Genomic DNA, 18,294 nt, shown 5'->3' on the forward strand with positions numbered 1-18,294 from the left:
TTTAATATTATAAAATTTATGATTTCACTTTAGTTTAATTTTAATTCATTTATATTGTGTATCTGCGTACTAGCAAATTTATATCTTTAATGTACAATATAAAAAGTTAACAATTTTGTGCAGGCCCATTTATTAAAGGAATTAAAATTTAATAAAATACTCACTTTTCGATAAAAAATTGAGATTATATAATTGTGATTGAACAGTAAATAATACAATACAACATGAATTCTTAATTTTCACATTGTTTTTTGCACAGTAGGCTTGTGTACTTTAGCATTATTTGTGATATTTACGCATGTAGAATTATTATTACGACAGAATTTAGTAAATTGTTCCTTTTGACTACATAAATGACAGCTTGTGCTGAAAGTCGAAAGTTTCAATGTTGAATATTGTGGATNGAAAGTCGAAATTTTCAATGTTGAATATTGTGGATTGAAACGTTTTTGTGGTCTATCTTTCAAATATTTTTTCCCTCGTATATTTGATAGTCTTATCCTATATTCTTCTTTAGCTGCTTGAATTGCTATTTTAAGTATTGAAGAATTCCGGGTTCTTATAAAATCTTTCAAATTTTCGAGTTCTACCATAAACACTTAGATTACTTGATTGTAATCAAGTAATCTAAGTTTTTAAAAATCAATNTTAATTGATTGTTCTATCGCATTGGCTACCTCTGAATATTTGTTTTACGTCTCTTGTTTTATTTTTTGATTTTGTAACTCTTTTATCTTCATTGTATATGATAGTAGTCCTCATTGGCAGTTGCTTTGTAGCTTAATACTCCAATTAAAGGTGTAAGACAAATGTGAAGTGCCATGCCTTACCGGACAATCGATTATGATTTGCGTGTAATAACCGTAGAATGGCCACTAATTCTACACATCAACTGTAAATTTTTATTTTTCCAAAAGGATATCCAGTTGCTCCACTCTCTTCCATAAAAAGAATTAGGAAGCAATCTCATTGCTTCCCACAACCCTAATTGCTTGTTTGAAAGAGGTGGATGATTTAGATTGGCGCCGAAAGAATTTGAATGGTTTTGTAAGTATTGTTCCATATATGATCAATGAGCAATTTTACTTTAATCAGAGGTATATTCATTTCTTTTTCTTTATTCATTTTATCACTGTTTGATTCGTTTACTTTACTATCACTAGACATATTGTCTTCTTCTGCCATTAAAGTCTTGATGAAATATCCAATTAGTAGGTGGATAAACACTAGCTCTTATTTTTCATGTCCCCGCTTGGTTTCTGAATCGTGCAGGGCTTTCGATAAGTTTACCTTCGTGGCAGTTTGACATGCACATGTTGTTTTGACATATGGACTATAGCTTTTTACTAACATGTACCAACACATAGATAGCGTTGTGGATGTAGAAACGACAGTCGAAATGGAAGGTAGTTTTACTTAGTAAGTACTGTTGTACTTTAAAGTGGATGTTGAAGTAGACGCTTACGTAGTAATGAACGTTGATATAGAAATGATTGAATAGTAGAGGTTGATGTCAATGTGGAAATGGACGCATACGTAGATATTAACGTATTAGGATTAATTAGGACTCACAATAGGAGTTTGAATAGGATTTGCTTTTGTGGTTAAATCTAATAATTCGTGTAATTAGGATTTTGAATGGTTTAGAAGGTTATCCTTAAGTTAAGTAAATTTTTAATATGCATAGAATTATATATTTACAGGCTTTTCCGTCATATCAAACATTCATTACTATTATATTAATATTTCCCTTATATCAATCTTTTTAATATCAAATTTTAGTTATAAAATCATTTTTATTTTAAGAAAAGTGAAAACTTGAAAAAAAACAAAAATTTATTAAATCTGCGTTATAATCGAGCATATAAAATTCTACAAGAATGCGCAAATACTTATTCCCTGGATGCACGATATTATATGAAAAGACTTAGTAATTAATATTTATATAATTTCCATTCAATATAAATAAATAAGCTAATAGTTTTACTGTGCTTTAGTGGTTTACGAGGAAAATCCAAAAGAAGGCCTGCAATACGAATTACGAAAATTGATAGAAAAAAGGATAATTGAAACTATGTCTGGTGATTATACTCTATATAAATTCGTTCGTGAAATAAAAGGATACATTTTTGGAGGCGAAGAGAATCCTTTCGCAAAGTATTGTTGTGTTATTTGTTACACGTATTTGGCTTTAGACGATTCAGTGATTTCTGTAAGTAAAAATAACTAATAAACTACCATAATTAAACAATCAATTAAAATGACAGTTTTTTAATTAATAAGTTATTTCAAATGGCTATAACTATCTGAAGAAAACAAATGTTATTTTTTAATAGGGACTAAAATTGTCCACATCAGCAGAAATTAATCTTGATCGAGTTATCAATTATTTATCAACCACAAATTTACCAAAAGCACAAGATGCATTTCATAATTGCATTGCTAATTTAAACATAAAACGTCTTGAAAAAATGAATTATGGTAAGACATTTAAGTAAAGTTGAAATCCTTACATATTTACTATAATTTAATGTACGTTGATCGACAAATTTGAAAAAAAACTCAATTTTTTTTGAAATTAACTATAATTGTAATTGAGCCACTATATTTTTACAAGGGAAAAAAATTACAAATAATTATAAAAATAATTTCAATGTCCTAATAAAATCCAAATACAAATGCTAAAAATATTTNATATTTGCAACATTATGACCTATTTAGTTTTGTAAAATATGTGAATTATTCTAGTAAATTTAGTATAAAATTGAAGCTGTCATGAAAACAATTCAACAATATTATAACGTTATAATTCAAGCCAACCAATATTATATTATAAATCTGTCAATTTCACTTAAATAAATAAATTAAATACTTATAATAATTTCTTATAAAAAAATTTCATCTAGCCACAAGTACTCTTTTTCTATATTATCGAATTACCTTGTTTTATGATCAATTAAAATCTTCTTTCAAAATAGTAATTGACGAGAAAAAAGTCAATTCATTTCGCATCACTTTTTATTTTAAATAATTATTTGTATTTTAAAGTTGCATTTATTTATTTTAAATAGTATTAATTTTTGAATAAGTTATTCACATGTATAATTAGTTTATCAATATTAATTTGTATTTTTACAGAAGAAATCAATAAAATTTTATATAAATTAAGAGATGATCTAATTTCTCGTAAAATTGAACCAAACGAAATGAGTCAAAAATTAGTTGAATTTTTAAAATTAGATAAATCTATTATTACCAAAAAGTTTAATGAGTGTTGTACAATTTTCCACTCAAGATTGTTTGCAGTAGAAAAACCCCAGGTAATAATTTTCGATCAAAATATTTATCAGTGTTATACTTAAATTATTAGACAAACATTTTTTTTTTTTAAACTATAAAAATTATATTATTTAATAATATGATATTATGATCCACTCCAGTTATATTGTAATTATTTTTTATAAGTTATTGTAATTAGGACTCATTTTCTTTGATATTCTCAGCCCTAGTAAATTTATTTGGCTGAAATACAATATAAAATGATGACAACTATTAAGAAATTAACATTTAGTGCTTCGCAAATCAATCTACTTTGATATGCATCTATATATCTATAAATTTCCCTTAAGTTTATAAGCAAATAGAGAGTAGTAAAGATTAAAGTTTTATTATTTAGTTAAGTATATTTTTTGATATGAATACAATTTTATATTTACAGGTTTTTCCGTCATATAAAACATTCATTAAACTATAATTTTAATATTTACCTTGTATTGGTCTTTTTAATATCACTTTTTAGTAATAAAACCTTTTTTATTTTAAGATAAGTGACAATTTGGAAACATTCAAAGAACTATTAAAGGTGCGTTTTTATGGAGCATATAAAATTCTGCAAGATTGCATAGATATGTATTCTCTTGTGGAACTTGATAAGAGTGAAATTAGTAATTAAAAATTATACAATTTCTATTGAATATAAATAGATAAGATAATAGTTTTACTATGCTTTAGATTTTTACGAGACTACCAAAAGTAATAGCAAGCAATACAACTCACAAAAAAGTACAATCAATATTATGATGAATATTAATTCTGTTGATTATACTGTTGATAGAGTTATAGATCAATTAAAATTCTCATATTTTGGAGATGTAGAAAAACCTTTTGCAATGTATTGTTGTGCTGTTCATTACACGTATTTGGTTTCAGATGATTCCAATTTAAAACAAAGTTTGGGAACTAGCGATAGATCACAATGAATTCTGAGGAAAATACATAATCTCTGGACTTTCCTCCCTCAATTGTTTTAGTTTATTAAAAATTTTTTTAATGATTTTTGACATGAGTCATAAATTATTATTTTCAAATAATAATTTAATTATGATCATTATAGATTTATTAATTATTTTACAATAAATAACTTTAATTATGAATATTTACAGCATGTTTAATAATAATTTAATAAATAAAAATTTAACGGGTTAAAACATTATTTTTAAGACGAAATTTTCAACGAATCTTATAACAAATTTCAAGTAACTAGTTTTACATTTTTCGTTAATTCTAAATTTTTAAACTCGATGCGAATCTAAGAAGATTTTGGTTTAACCATATATTGCGCAATTTTTTAAATCTGCTCATGAAACTCTTCATCTGTCACTTTTGTTAGTTAATTGTAAATAAAACTCAAGTTTTTACTAATTTAACCAATCAAACGGTTAAAAAAACCCACATTGACATTTATAAAATATCTTAAATTTAGGCTACTGTAAAAAATAGAATTTTCTTATATTTTTTTCTTCGTTTTCAAACATAATTATATATACTTTTTTGGAAAAACACATCTTAATAAAATTTTAATAGAATATAAAAAATACAATAAGTTTCTTATTGATATGCTTTATTTATAAAAATATAATAAAATCTAATGAAATCACAGTAACAGTTAGAAAAAGACCATCCATGTATGTAAACAATTTTTTCAACTCAATTTTATAAAACGTTCTGGAACGTCTTACAAATTTTAACTTATATTAAATTTAAGTTCTTGTATTATACTACAAAATTAATATAAAACGATCACACGATATAATTATGAAAAATTGGCTGTCAAATTAGTAGATTTTACAATTTAGTAATCGTAAAATTATATATATATACAAATTATTTTTAATTTAACAGATTAGCATCGAACCATTTTTTATGGTGTGATATTTACATCACAACATAAAATACTAACAAATATCATCTATACTTGTCCTCAGTGTAATTTAATTATTTCTATTATTTGCTGTTATTTACCTGTATGCGAATGGAAATAAATTTTATCATTACTCATGTTATAACTACAATATAATAAATCGTATAGTTTTAGCTGAAAAATACTTTTATTGAGAAACACTTTTTAATAATTGTTGTTAGAATAATTTAAAATTTTTTATTTATAACATAAACACATAACAATAAATATGCCACAAAAAATAAATTATACATAGTTATAAGTTTAATAATTTATTATTTGAATAATCCCTTTTTTCAAACAGTAAGATACCTAGGACTTCTATTAGACCGTCGTCTAACATGGGCCCCACACATAAAATTGAATAAGTTACAATTAAAAAATCGCTTACGCACAGTAAGCTCACTGCTATACAGAAACACACACACTAATCTTAACATCAAATTGATAATATATAAAGCTCTTCTAAAACCAATCTGGACCTACGGTCTCCAGCTCTGGGGCAGTACATAAAAATCAAACATACCAAAAATTCAAAGTTTTCAAAACATCTCCCTAAGAAAAATAATAAATGATCCTCCCTTTGTTTCCAATCTTACACTCCATAATAATCAAAAAATAGCAACATTACTCGATGAAGCAAAATGCTAAAAATTTCACTCAAAACTTCCTTCTCATTCTAATCCTCTAATAAAATAACTATCTACCTTGTCCATTTCAGGTCATCCCCTTAGGCGGCTTAATCGAAGATGGTGTCGTGACCTTCTATCTTAATCTAAAATTAACTTTACTTAAAACTTAAGAACTCAAAATAGGTAGTATCACTAATGGATGGCTTCTGCTCTCAAATAATTCATATCTAATTACTCTGTGCATATTTGCTTATTTTTCTAGTTAAGAACAGATTGTAAATTTTTTATAAAGATAAAAAAAAAAATTATTTGAAAAAAATCGTTGAGAAATGTGAAAAAATATATATTGAAATAAAAAAATATTGTACTGATCATAAACATTAATGTATCTTAAAATTTAGATATTAATATTTAAAAAAAAACGGTAGCACAGTGGGGTCGAGGCACAGTGTAGACAAGGCATAGATGGGACAAGTATAGATGATATTTGACAGTGATTTAAATCACTATCATAAGAAACGCTTCGATGCAAATCTGTAGATAGTATTTCATTTTAAAAAAAAATTTGTTAAAATAGCATATTTTTGAATACGGTAGCCGTTTGCGTATAGAAGATAGATCGTCGGGACAAATTTTTTGTTTTCATTTTGTAGTACATAAAATAAGCTTTAATTTGATATATGTTTAAAGGACGCAGTATTTCCGGAACATTTTCAAAAATTAAGTTGAAAAAGTTATTTTTTGTAAAAAAGTTACTATTTTAAATCCCCCCAGTGAACAGAATAAGTGGTAGATTTCCAAAAAAAATTATATCAAATGAAAGGGAAATATCTAAGGTTTTAATACAAAAAANAAAACTGATGTACACCTATTATTAAAATTTTTAGTTACAAAAAACATCTTACTAAAAATCTTACTTAAAAAAAATGTAATTATGCCATATTATATTTGAGTCTTGGATATGAACATTTATTTTTTTATATTATAGTTAAATTTTTATATATGATAATAATTTAAAAGTTCTTAGGCATTGTGTTTTTTTACAAACAGGAAATCGCTGACGAGATCCACTAACACTTGCAATATCTGTTAAATATTAATAAAAATATGTCTATAAAATAGATAGCCTTTGCTATCCATCATGTAATATACAGATTCGGGAAATTTGAAGAATATATGATTAGAAGATGTTTCATTTGGTACTACAATTATCTGTAAGCATCACGAAACTGATAATGTTGTAACTGAATTATACTACATCTTCGTTGAAAAATATGAAACTTGAAAAGAGTAGAATAAAAATAATTTGGGTTATGAACAATCTTTTTATTTTTCACATTCATTGGTGGGATTTCTTTCCTTTCCTTTTTTTTTGTCATTTTTGCGTTTTTGGTGATTTAGGCTATATGGTACATAACGTCTTTAGAAGGATCTAGTTGACCAGTTATTACAAAGATCATTGATTATATTATTTCGTGGGACAGCTGATCACCAGCGTCTTGCTTGACTCACCCCCTTCCCCACCCATCACGGCAAATCAAAGATCTCCGTGTCGGTTTTCATCCGTGTACAGTTCATTATCGTAAGTCAATTGTTTTTTGTGTCACTCTTTTCTGTTGCAAGCGCCTTCGCTTGAATAGTAAATTGTTCGGCCATTGTACGCCGTTATTCTTTTATTTGTTTATTGCGCCATTGTGCTCAAAGTTTACGTGCCTTTGCACGCCACTAGTGATTGAGCCCTGACCATCACTAAATATCTCCATTGTCGTAGTCTGTTTTCATCTGCCATTTTGTGCCTGGATCTACACTCTGACTCGCCTTACTCAGATGTTCGACACCATTACCACAAGATCTCATACAGTCCACTCATCATTATCAACAACTTCATCTATTCAGCTGAGTTTATACTATTTTTAATGTTATTTATTGTTTGTTTTAATTGAGATTAACTATTTTGTTTTATGCCGCTTCGCCGGTCACTAGTATTTAAGGACTAGTGAAGTTATGTTGGACTTAATCAAGTTCTATTTCTTCGTATGAGCTTATTTCTAAGCTATCAGTTATCTCACCATCATCATCTATTTTTTTCTCATCTGTCGTCGTCTCTAGCTCATTTACAAAATCTCCTTCTTCCTCTGTGTACTGTTTATTATTACTTTCAGTTTTAAATATATCGATTCTTTCTTGTGGGTTATTGGTAATCCTACCATCTATGTTAGTTTGGTCTTTTTGTTAGCAATATGTTAGACTTTATCAAAGTCTTTTTCACAGCGTAAGCTTAATTCTAAGCTATCAGTTATCATGCCATAATTATCTGTATTATTCTTTTTTATATTTATTTCATCTTTTACGTGTTCTTTATCTTTATCTAGTTTATTGGTCTTACCCAATGTATTTTTAATTATTATATCATTAGAAGTCTTTATTAATGCAGCTTTTTTTAAAAAAAAAAGATATTTTATGCTTTATTCCTTAAAACATTGTTTGTTTACTTGTTTGTTATTATAAATGGCCAGGTGGGTTAAATATAAATACATTTTTGAACGAAATGCATAACCTTTAATTTTCTATTTCTATTTAAACATTTAAACATTTTATATACTTGACGATTGGTATTGTCCAATCTAAAGTAATAACTACTATATATTTAAAAAAGAATAATGAATTTATTATTAACCCATTCATTAACATTTGTCCCACTTGACCTATGACTGTTGTTAGGTTGGGTGTATCCAATATAAATATTTTAGTTCATTAGATATTTTTACATTCAAATGAGTGTACAAGGGTTTTATGGCTTTTGAATGTCAAAAGCTCATGATTTTTCAATAATTTTGAAATTCTATATTTTAAGTTGTTTCGTTCGCAGACATATCTGTTGGACTAATTATTTGGATTGGTCTAAAAGTACGTTCTATCAATCTTTTTTGTTGACTAATTGGTTTGCATATATTGTTTTTTTCAGCAATTTTTATTAGCTCTTCAAATTTGAACACTATGTTAGTAACTTTACCGGAGTGTACACTTGACATTGTATTTAGTACACTTATAACTATTAAGTATGAAAATGTAAAACTAATTTTAATTAAACTATTAATAAAAAATTATATACAATATTAGTTATGTATATTAAAAAATGTAAGACACAAAAATTAATTATAAAATTAAGGTCTGCAGGTAATTTTCAGGTATTGATCTAATGTATATAAATATTTGTGTTTATCCATAGTAGCAAAATAGTTGTTTGTATATTGTTTATAAAATATAAAAATATATTAAGCATGTATATTAATTAAATATTATTATAATTCCATCAAAGGAATCATTTAAACTAAATCATTCAAATCATCAAACTAAAAATGTATTCACAAAATATATTCCACATGGAATTTGGTTTTTATTCAGGTTTTTTTTAAAACGATGATAACTTACACTACTAAATTTATTCTTCAATTTTATGATACAAGAAAATATATTTAACAAATTTAATTGGTCGCCATTGTTTTTGCATAACATTTCATAATTGTAAGTCAATACCTTAAAAATAAAAAACAAAAGAAATCTCCCACTCAAATATTTTTTTTTATTCAGCGACTGTATTTAACTGGTTAATATTATTGTCACCTTGTTTGTTAGCTAAAATATGCTTAATTAAATTATTTTATATTTCATAAGCTAGATAAATTATATTGTCATTTAAAAAATAAAGGTGATATCCAGTGGATAAGTTTTAAGGGATGATTCTAAAAAGCAATTAATAGCTAATATATTAAAAATTACGTGTAACTAAAAGGAATCAAACATTTATTTTTCAACATTATATTTATTTTACAAGTAGTGAGTGGTTTATGACAAACCGATCACCCTATAGTCTTCAATACACAATAAAGGATTTTAAAAAATATATATTTATTCTAATCTATAATATTTATTTCTTTCCTTGTAACACTAACAATATTAGAAAAAAAATTAGACCAACATATAAAATTGATAAAAAAACTATATCAGACTAGTAACATTAGGAAAAAAATTAAACTCCACATATAAAATATAAAAATAATTAAATCAGAAGACAATATTTATTTATTTCAGCGTTTCATTAGAAATATCAAGGTAAGAAACTAATTATTTCACCAAAAATATATAAGGTTTAGAATTAAATTTTATGAGTACATAGATTAAGTAGGCATACAGAAAATCAAGTGATCATCAATAATAATAAATATACCAAGTAAATTTAATAAATCGATAATGTTTGTGCAGAGCAACTTGGCAGAGTNTAAATCGATAATGTTTGTACAGAGCAACTTGGCAGAGTTATATCTTTGATACGTATCTGTTTTTGGAGTTAGGTTGGAGGTTCATATATAACCACCATACCACTCTTGGTAGACACACGAGGTGACTTAGTTCCACCTATATCATCGATGACCGTCGAAACTCGTGGCATTATTGATATTAATGAATTGACAATTAATCACAATAAACCTCTTATTAATATAATAAAGATCACTTTATTTTTCTATCGTCTTCTATTTTTCTTACAGACCCTCGTACTCATACACCGAGCAATATTATTAATACAATAAAAGTAATAGCTTAAACAACACACCAACCCCTTTTATAGTTGTTTTATTTAATTCAATCTTTTTGAGTTACTACATGAGCTTAGAATAACACAATTGTTTTTCTTTAAGATATGTCAGCTCTTTTTACTCTTATCTTAATAATAAAACACAATGTATAAAACCCTAAACTTATGTATAAAAATAAGCTATATTAACGTCATATAAAATATCAAATTGATTTGTATATTATTCGAATGTATAAATTCATATATTTTATGCCATTCTGTAAATTAACTTATATATTTTATGATTACTTGTCAATAAAATAATAACATTGCAAGAATGACGCAGTGATGACTGTTCGGGGACACTAAATACTATAAAAGGCAGTCAGTGCTGAGGGCTTGAGAGAGTCTGTCTCCAGATATTCGAGCTCTGTTATAATCGAACTCTCAACATCATCACGCATAATTTATAATCATCATAGTCAAATTTCACAAGTGTTAAAGTTGCAAACTGAATTGATTTGTTTTAATTATTGATTATGATATTATTAATAATGATATTGTAAGAAACAGGAAAATTATCAAGTAAGATTTTAAAAATCAATAAGAGTCTAAATTTATGTCATTTTATAACCCTCGGACAAGTCCCCGAAATAAAGTAACTCTTTTCTTTTACTCAACTCACTCACCTAGATATTATTTTCTCCCTTTTATTTTGTTTCGAGTTACGATACTAACTATTCCATTTCATCTTTAAACATCTCTCCCTATTTTATGAACTTATATTATTATTCTTTTTGGTTTATTACAAGTATGTTTTACATATCAACCACATACAACTTCCACGATCACAGTAATGGTTAACAAATCACAAGGTGTTGTAATAATTTATATTTAACTTTATTTGTACACGATAAATTTGAATTTAACAAATACAAAAAGTAAACAATATTTTTTCCATTTTCTAGTATATAAACCCATATTATACTTAATTTTTTTTCAAAATTAACTTAAATTACTGAAATTTAAAAGATACTTTGTACTATATTATTTACAATATCAAAATATATTTTTTATTTCATAAAAAAATTATAAGAAATTGTAAAATGCGTTGGCAAATTTATTTAGTTTTTGAGTTTTTTTGTGTTATTTCTTCGTTATGCAAACCAACACATAAAGATACAGTAAATTTCACATTCAAATTGTATTATTTTTATTTAAAAAAATGCAATTTAATAAAATTATTTTATGTGTTAGATGAATGATTCTTTTGATTTATTTCAAGATTACTGCAGAAAAGTACAACCTTTACTAGAACAAGAACTTAAAAAAACGAAAAATGATGTACGTTTAAAAAAAAAAATAATTGTACTATAAATTCATAAAGAAACACATTAGCTAGTCAATAATATTAAAATTCGTTAAATATGTATAAAATATTAATATTAATATAAAATTTACGAACAAGATAATGTATAATTATTTAATAAGATTCATTTTTTAAAATAATGCTTTAAAAACAATACTCTAAAACGTTTATTACCAGTTGCATACAATATTAACATTATAAATAATCTTTCAAGCAAATAAATGATATTATATTTTTTTATCAGATTAGAGAAGCTTTATTCAGAACGAATAATGAAATTTCTATTCAAGAAATAAGTACTGATGAGGTAAATATTATTATATCGAATTTTTAAACAAAACCTAATAATTTTATAAAATATAACTATTTAAAAAAAATCTACTTTTTCTTGATTAAAAATTCATAAGAGAAATTTATTCATCCACATTAAATTATTAAAAGTAGATGGGCGACCATCTTTTTTCAATTTCACCCATGAGTTTCTTAGCATAAAAATTAAAATATATATATAAATGTTAGATAAAATTAGATTTATAAAATCGGTATTTCAGAAAAATACCCCAGTATCGATGTATTTATACTTAAGATTTGAAAATTTCACCACTTTTTCTTTTTAAGGTCTCCTAACTTTTTTTAATAATTAACGATAGAATTTTACAATTAAATTGATAACTTGTCTTCAATATTGTTCAATATCAATATTATATTAAAAATATTTAAATATTAAATATTTTAAAAAGCTAAAAAATTATTAAAATTGGCGCGGGATACGTATTTCGGAATCAATGATACCATTATCAACACTAAACACATATTGACACCCCGAACGAAAACAACACTTACTTATATACCTCTAGATAATTAATAATAATTAATAATTGACGTTGACCCCACGGTATATAGCAAAGGCTAAGCACAAACGTTGATAGGCACCGAAAATAAGTAAGTACCATAGGGTGGTGTGGAACTCATATGTCAGGTGCGTGTAGGTGCAATGCAAGTAATGGTATATGAAACTAAACGGCAGAGAAGTGACTAGGGTAAAGTAAGGAAATATTAGCCCTACTCCAAATGATGAGCAACAATAAAAAACTTGGGAGATTTCTTCTCTTTAGCAGCATACCCTGAACTAGAATCCTACTCACTTCTGTCAACTTAAAAGGAATATATAAATATTTATAATATTATATAATAGGTATTTTACGAGCATAAATTTAAAACTGAGTATTTGTAGTTTTGATACGTTACAACTTTTCATGATTATTTTATTTTAATTAAAAAAGCAACAACATGGGTAAAAGTTGATACTGATGGATATGCAGAACACAATAACTATAGGCGAAACAAAGTTCATGTTATAACCACTAACGTCGAGCCATTTATTGTTATCTCACAAAAAGATAATAAATAAATACTGAATTACAAAAGAACCTACTAAATTGTACGGTTGTAACTGTGAGAGCTGTTTTAAAAATGATGGTTTGACCAATAGGTGAGTCCAGTGGAATAGTGTTTGTTAGGTGGCAAAACGGTCTGTACGGTAAGGTGTTACGAATATGGCTTCAATGTATATTAAATAATAAGTTCATCATAAACCATTCCATTACTTGCAAAATAGAAACAATATTGAAAAAAAAAGTTTTTATTTATATATATTTCTTGATTTATCCAGCTATTCGATTCTTTTTAATATCATCCATTATAAATTATAGGAGTGTAAACTTTATTTTTTCTAAAGGCAACATACATAAATTACTAGCTAATTTAATATATAATGTACTAATTAAGAAAACGACTGATCGATAACAATATTTGACGAATACTTCGGTAGTTATTGCCATTTTTAAATCTTGGTAAGAGGAAGAGTACAGTCAATCACTATAAAATGTCAAGAACATACAAAGTATTTGTCCAAATAATTATAGTTTTTTAATTTTACTCTGTCATTTCATTATTCTTAAGCAGACATTTACCAAGGGCTCGTTCATAATTTGGTACTGACAACTACTCGTATTCAATTCTATTATAACTCTCATATGTTAATGTTTTGCAATACTATCTGAGAACTTAAATATGTTCAGCGTCAGTATGGGTTAACCAGCTGTTAAACGCTTAGTACTGCGTTTGTAGTAAATACTTGCATTTCATATAAATTTCTACTTGTAAAAGATTTTAATTTTTTTTTTTTTCAAATATCAAGGGGTATGAGATACCTGAAAAAATAAAGCCAATGATTGAGCAAATTTTCCCAGATTCAACAGAGATTTATTTCATTAAAGATATCTTAAAAAACTTAAAAGAAATTAAAGACAAGAACACAAAAAAAATAATAAAGAAACTGGAAAAATTCAATGGTAATGAAGAAAATTTTAATTAATTAATATATAATGAGACATTGAAAATAGTTCGTTTTATATTTTATTTTAAACAAAAAGATTTAATACGATACGTCGTGAAATAATTAGTACAATGTTATCAAAAATGAAAATAAGAGTTGAATCAATATATTTTTTATTCTGTAAGGTTCTTAATCTGTTCCACGAAATATTTTTAACTATTTAATTTATAATTCATTATAAGTGATGAAATTATTCGACTGAAATATTTTATAAAATAGTGAAATATTGATATTTTATAGCTATTTAAAATTNTTATTCGACTGAAATATTTCATAAAATAGTGAAATATTGATATTTTATAGCTATTTAAAATTCCCTTTAGTATAAAGATTAAAATTTGGGGAATGTAATGCAAGTTGACGTCCTGAACTTAAGTTGAACCTATTAAAAAAAGTATTCATCACAATAACTTGTAACTTCGTAGAAACACTACTTGATATATTGAGATCAATTGGTAAAAATTGATTAATTAATATTTATTATTCATTAATTAATAATAAATTAGAAAAAAAAAACAGAATTCGTCAGATTTTAAAATACTGGTTCAAGTGTTGTTATTGACTAATTATTTTATTAGATCATTTTTTTATTTTTATACTGGTAAAAGAAAAAATTCTGCATTTGTTCATGAAAGCATACATTTTTTATTTTTGTTGTTTAATAATTTTGTTTTTTTTTTTTAGAAAATGAATATATAAGCCTTAGAAATTTTGTACAAATTTCGACTAATAAATATATTAAAGTTCCAAAACTATTGGTGGGTTTATTCAACAATTTCCTTAAAAGATTTCATTATTTAGATACGTCAAACACTGGATTAATATCTAAAAATGATTTTTCAAGTGTCTTAGAAGCAGTTCTCAAGAATAGAGATATCATAAAACATGTATTAAAACCTTTTGAAAGTGTAAAAAATCTGAATTATGATGGTGCATATTAAATATTAAATTAATATTTTCTTTAAATTAATACTATTTTATTTTATTTCAGCATGGTTAATGAAAAAAAGAAAAGTAGCATATGAATTGATTAATCCACCAAATAATATGATAGATGAGTATGAGGCAGATGAGTATGAGACAGATGAGTCTGACATAAATGAAATTGTGTTACATGAAGCACCTGACATGGATGAGATTGAGACAGATGAGTCTGAAATGGATGAATTTATGTTAGGTGAAGTACCCGATATAGATGAGTTTGACAAAGATGAGGACGATAAAGATGATGATAATTCTTCAAATTCATCATTTCAACATTTGTTTTCTAAAACTAAAGAAATTTTTAAGACTTTTAAACTCTAAAAAATAATAATGAAGAAATATTAATATGAATTCTTTTTTTTTTTTATTTTCATATTTGCTGCTTATTTGAATACTCAGTAAAAAAAGTTGTTTTGTATTTCAACATTTTTATACTTTTGTGGGAGATTACGTGGCAGAGTAATACTTAATTATAAAAATAATATAAACCGCAGGTCGCCTTCACTCAATATTTAAAAATGTTAATAACTTCCAAAATACTTGTTCATAATTTACCACGCACCAATTACAAACCGTTAACAATTGTTTTAGTTGGATTAATTTCTAACATTTAATCTATTTGAAAAAAAACGTTGATACCCTTATAAGATGTAAGGGATAGACTTGATAAATATTTAATTATTATTATGTTAACTTGCAACAATGTGCTCTACGACCACACTTTAAGCATATCTGTTGAAAAAGACATAAGTGTTAGTTAATTCTGCAAATCTACAAATTACGACGTCATAAAAAAAAATAATGAGCTACCTAATTCACATTAAAGGTTTATATCTAATTAACAATAAGTTATGTTTACAATTTTACTCTTAACATTTTTTTATCCAACCACCCGTTTATTTTTAAAATGTTTAAAAGTTTGAATTTAAAATAGAAATTCATCACTAATTTGATTTTTGTAATACTAAGGAGCAACAAAAATCTGTTTCAATGCGTCATTAATTATTTTTATGGTAATAACACTAGTCGTTATATAACGTATGATAGTAAAATTTTATTGAATATAATAGAATGTGTCTATTAATAGACATTAATACAGAAGTCATCAATGGCTTCTGTATATAAAACTGCAGAATAACAATAGACATTTGGCTTAAAAATACTTAACATTAACATGCTGAGTTAGACGAACGATTGATTGTATAAATAAAATTATAAGAACAAAATTCTTTTTCTATCATACTATTAATTTAAAATTAGTGGTACTCATTTAAGAAAATTAACGTTAAAGTTTTTTCCATTTTTAAAATTATGTTACTAAAAATAGTACAATTCTCCAGAACACAATTATGTCATAATACTTAACAATTTTAATAGTAACTAAACATTTTTTGGATAGATTATGTGCCTCATAAACTGCATTAAACCACATAACCGATAACAAAAGTTTTACCACCAACGTAGCGTCGTCTGTGCTGAGGTTGCTCAGAAAAAATTAATATAGTTTAAAAAAACTACAAAAACACGCTATTGAAGCACATCAAACTGAAAAGTAAAAAATTATTTTTCACTTTTTAGTTTCATATGCTAAAAAAAATATTTATTTTTGGTCGTGAACGGGATTATAACCCACGACCGGTGATTCTGGAGGTCATACAGGTGAAGCTATTAAAAACGTGTTAAAAACTGTTCAAAATTTAAAAAATCGCATTTATAAGACTTGATTTTTATAATAAACATGTTTATCCATTTTAAAATAATGTTATTTATGTACTAGTAAAATGATCTTTGTTCATGTCAAATATTTATTTACAAAATAATAGAATAAAGATTAAACAACATTAGAAGTACTAAGCATATGATATAGTATAAATGACTATTTTTTAAGTCTTAATTAAATTCATTCAACACTACATTATAATTGTTAAATCAACAAAGTATAGTAAAGGTTACTAGATTATTTTTTTATCATCCGGATCTTCTACGTTAATACTATAGGTAAACATTATCAAGTTAACTCCTATTAATTTTTACGGCAGAGTGTGTGGACTTCTTTAGTTGTATATATTTTAACGTTGTTCATAATATTTATATAATTTTCATCAATAATAATAAACCTACTAAGTTCCAAAAAAATATACAGTTTTATAAGGAATTTAATAAACAAATATACGACCTGATGCAACCTCATTAGTCGCCTCTTATGACTAACAGAGGGACCGTGGAAGTGTTCTTCCCCTTTCCTCCTGATACCTAGATTTATTAGTTTTTTGTTAGTGTTGCGAAAAATTCTGAGAGGTGAAATTGAACCTCCGAGCATCATTGGTTACTCAAACGATTACTTATTAAAGTAGCATTTTTGTAGAAAATATAATTTTTTAAGTTTTATTGAATTTGTAGTTGTATTATTAACTTTTTGATATATATGTTTAAAAAAATCTAGCACAGAGGGGTCGCGGCATAGTTGGATCAAGTATAATGATATCTGACAGTGATTAAAATCACTATCAAAAATAAACGCTTCTATGTAAATCTTTAGATTGTGTTTAATTTTAAAAAAATTGGTGGATTATTTCAAAAGCTACATGATCTGCTAGTTCCTTATTGATATCTTGATTAAGATAAAGTATGTCGAATGAAAAAGGGATTATTAAAAAAATATTATTTCTCATAAAAAAATTGTGTTGATCCATACACTTTTCAATAAGTTATAGCATTATAAAGTTAAAAATATAAAATATAAAATCGAGAATTTTTACACGAAAATAGCATTTGATGGCCATTTTCGCCGTGAAGACAAGTCCGGAGGTCAAATTTTTTTTTTTTTTTAATTAAAGTATATTACATGAGCTTTAATTTAAGGTATATACAAAAGTGTCAGACCTTCCGAAACATTTTCAAAAGTTAAGCTGAAAATGTTAATTTTTTGTGAAAAAGTTGTCATTTTAAAGCCCCCCCTGTGGGCAGATAAAGTGTCAGATTTACAAAAAAAATATACTAAATGATTAGTAAAGACATCAAGCATCTATATAAAAATAAATTATATTGATCCATACATCTTTCAAAAAGTTATAACATTATAAAGTTAAAAATATAAAA

At 25.6% G+C, this 18,294-nt stretch overlaps 2 protein-coding genes across 2 annotated transcripts in view; both read left to right on the forward strand.

Annotated features, from left to right (window-relative positions):
- Positions 1 to 4,435, forward strand: part of LOC126908616 (uncharacterized) — a 14,099-nt gene extending 9,664 nt beyond the window's left edge. The window contains exons 8-11 of the mRNA XM_050690853.1: positions 2,367 to 2,481; positions 3,139 to 3,320; positions 3,824 to 3,944; positions 4,012 to 4,435. Of these exons, the coding sequence (XP_050546810.1) occupies positions 2,367 to 2,481; positions 3,139 to 3,320; positions 3,824 to 3,944; positions 4,012 to 4,259 (666 nt within the window). The 3' untranslated portion in view covers positions 4,260 to 4,435. The remainder of the gene's footprint in view (positions 1 to 2,366; positions 2,482 to 3,138; positions 3,321 to 3,823; positions 3,945 to 4,011) is intronic.
- A 7,010-nt stretch (positions 4,436 to 11,445) lies between these two features.
- On the forward strand, positions 11,446 to 15,781 carry LOC126908634 (uncharacterized). Its single transcript, XM_050690888.1, has 6 exons — positions 11,446 to 11,628; positions 11,702 to 11,788; positions 12,058 to 12,120; positions 14,014 to 14,167; positions 14,896 to 15,141; positions 15,203 to 15,781. Exons 1-6 carry the CDS (start codon positions 11,551 to 11,553, stop codon positions 15,514 to 15,516), a joined length of 942 nt encoding a protein of 313 aa, XP_050546845.1. The 5' UTR covers positions 11,446 to 11,550; the 3' UTR covers positions 15,517 to 15,781.
- The last annotated feature ends 2,513 nt before the right edge of the window (positions 15,782 to 18,294 follow it).

This window comes from Daktulosphaira vitifoliae, unplaced genomic scaffold (assembly GCF_025091365.1).
Source record: "Daktulosphaira vitifoliae isolate Bord-2020 unplaced genomic scaffold, ASM2509136v1 Scaffold_5, whole genome shotgun sequence".
Taxonomy (NCBI): Eukaryota; Metazoa; Arthropoda; class Insecta; order Hemiptera; family Phylloxeridae; genus Daktulosphaira; species Daktulosphaira vitifoliae.

Excerpts from the sequence above, each read along its gene's own strand:
- LOC126908634 (XM_050690888.1), top strand. The coding sequence starts at position 11,551 with ATGCGTTGGCAAATTTATTTAGTTTTTGAGTTTTTTTGTGTTATTTCT. Across the intron at positions 11,629-11,701 it reads AACCAACACATAAAGATACA|ATGAATGATTCTTTTGATTT; the intron begins GTAAATTTCACA and ends TTTATGTGTTAG. Across the intron at positions 14,168-14,895 it reads GAAACTGGAAAAATTCAATG|AAAATGAATATATAAGCCTT; the intron begins GTAATGAAGAAA and ends TTTTTTTTTTAG.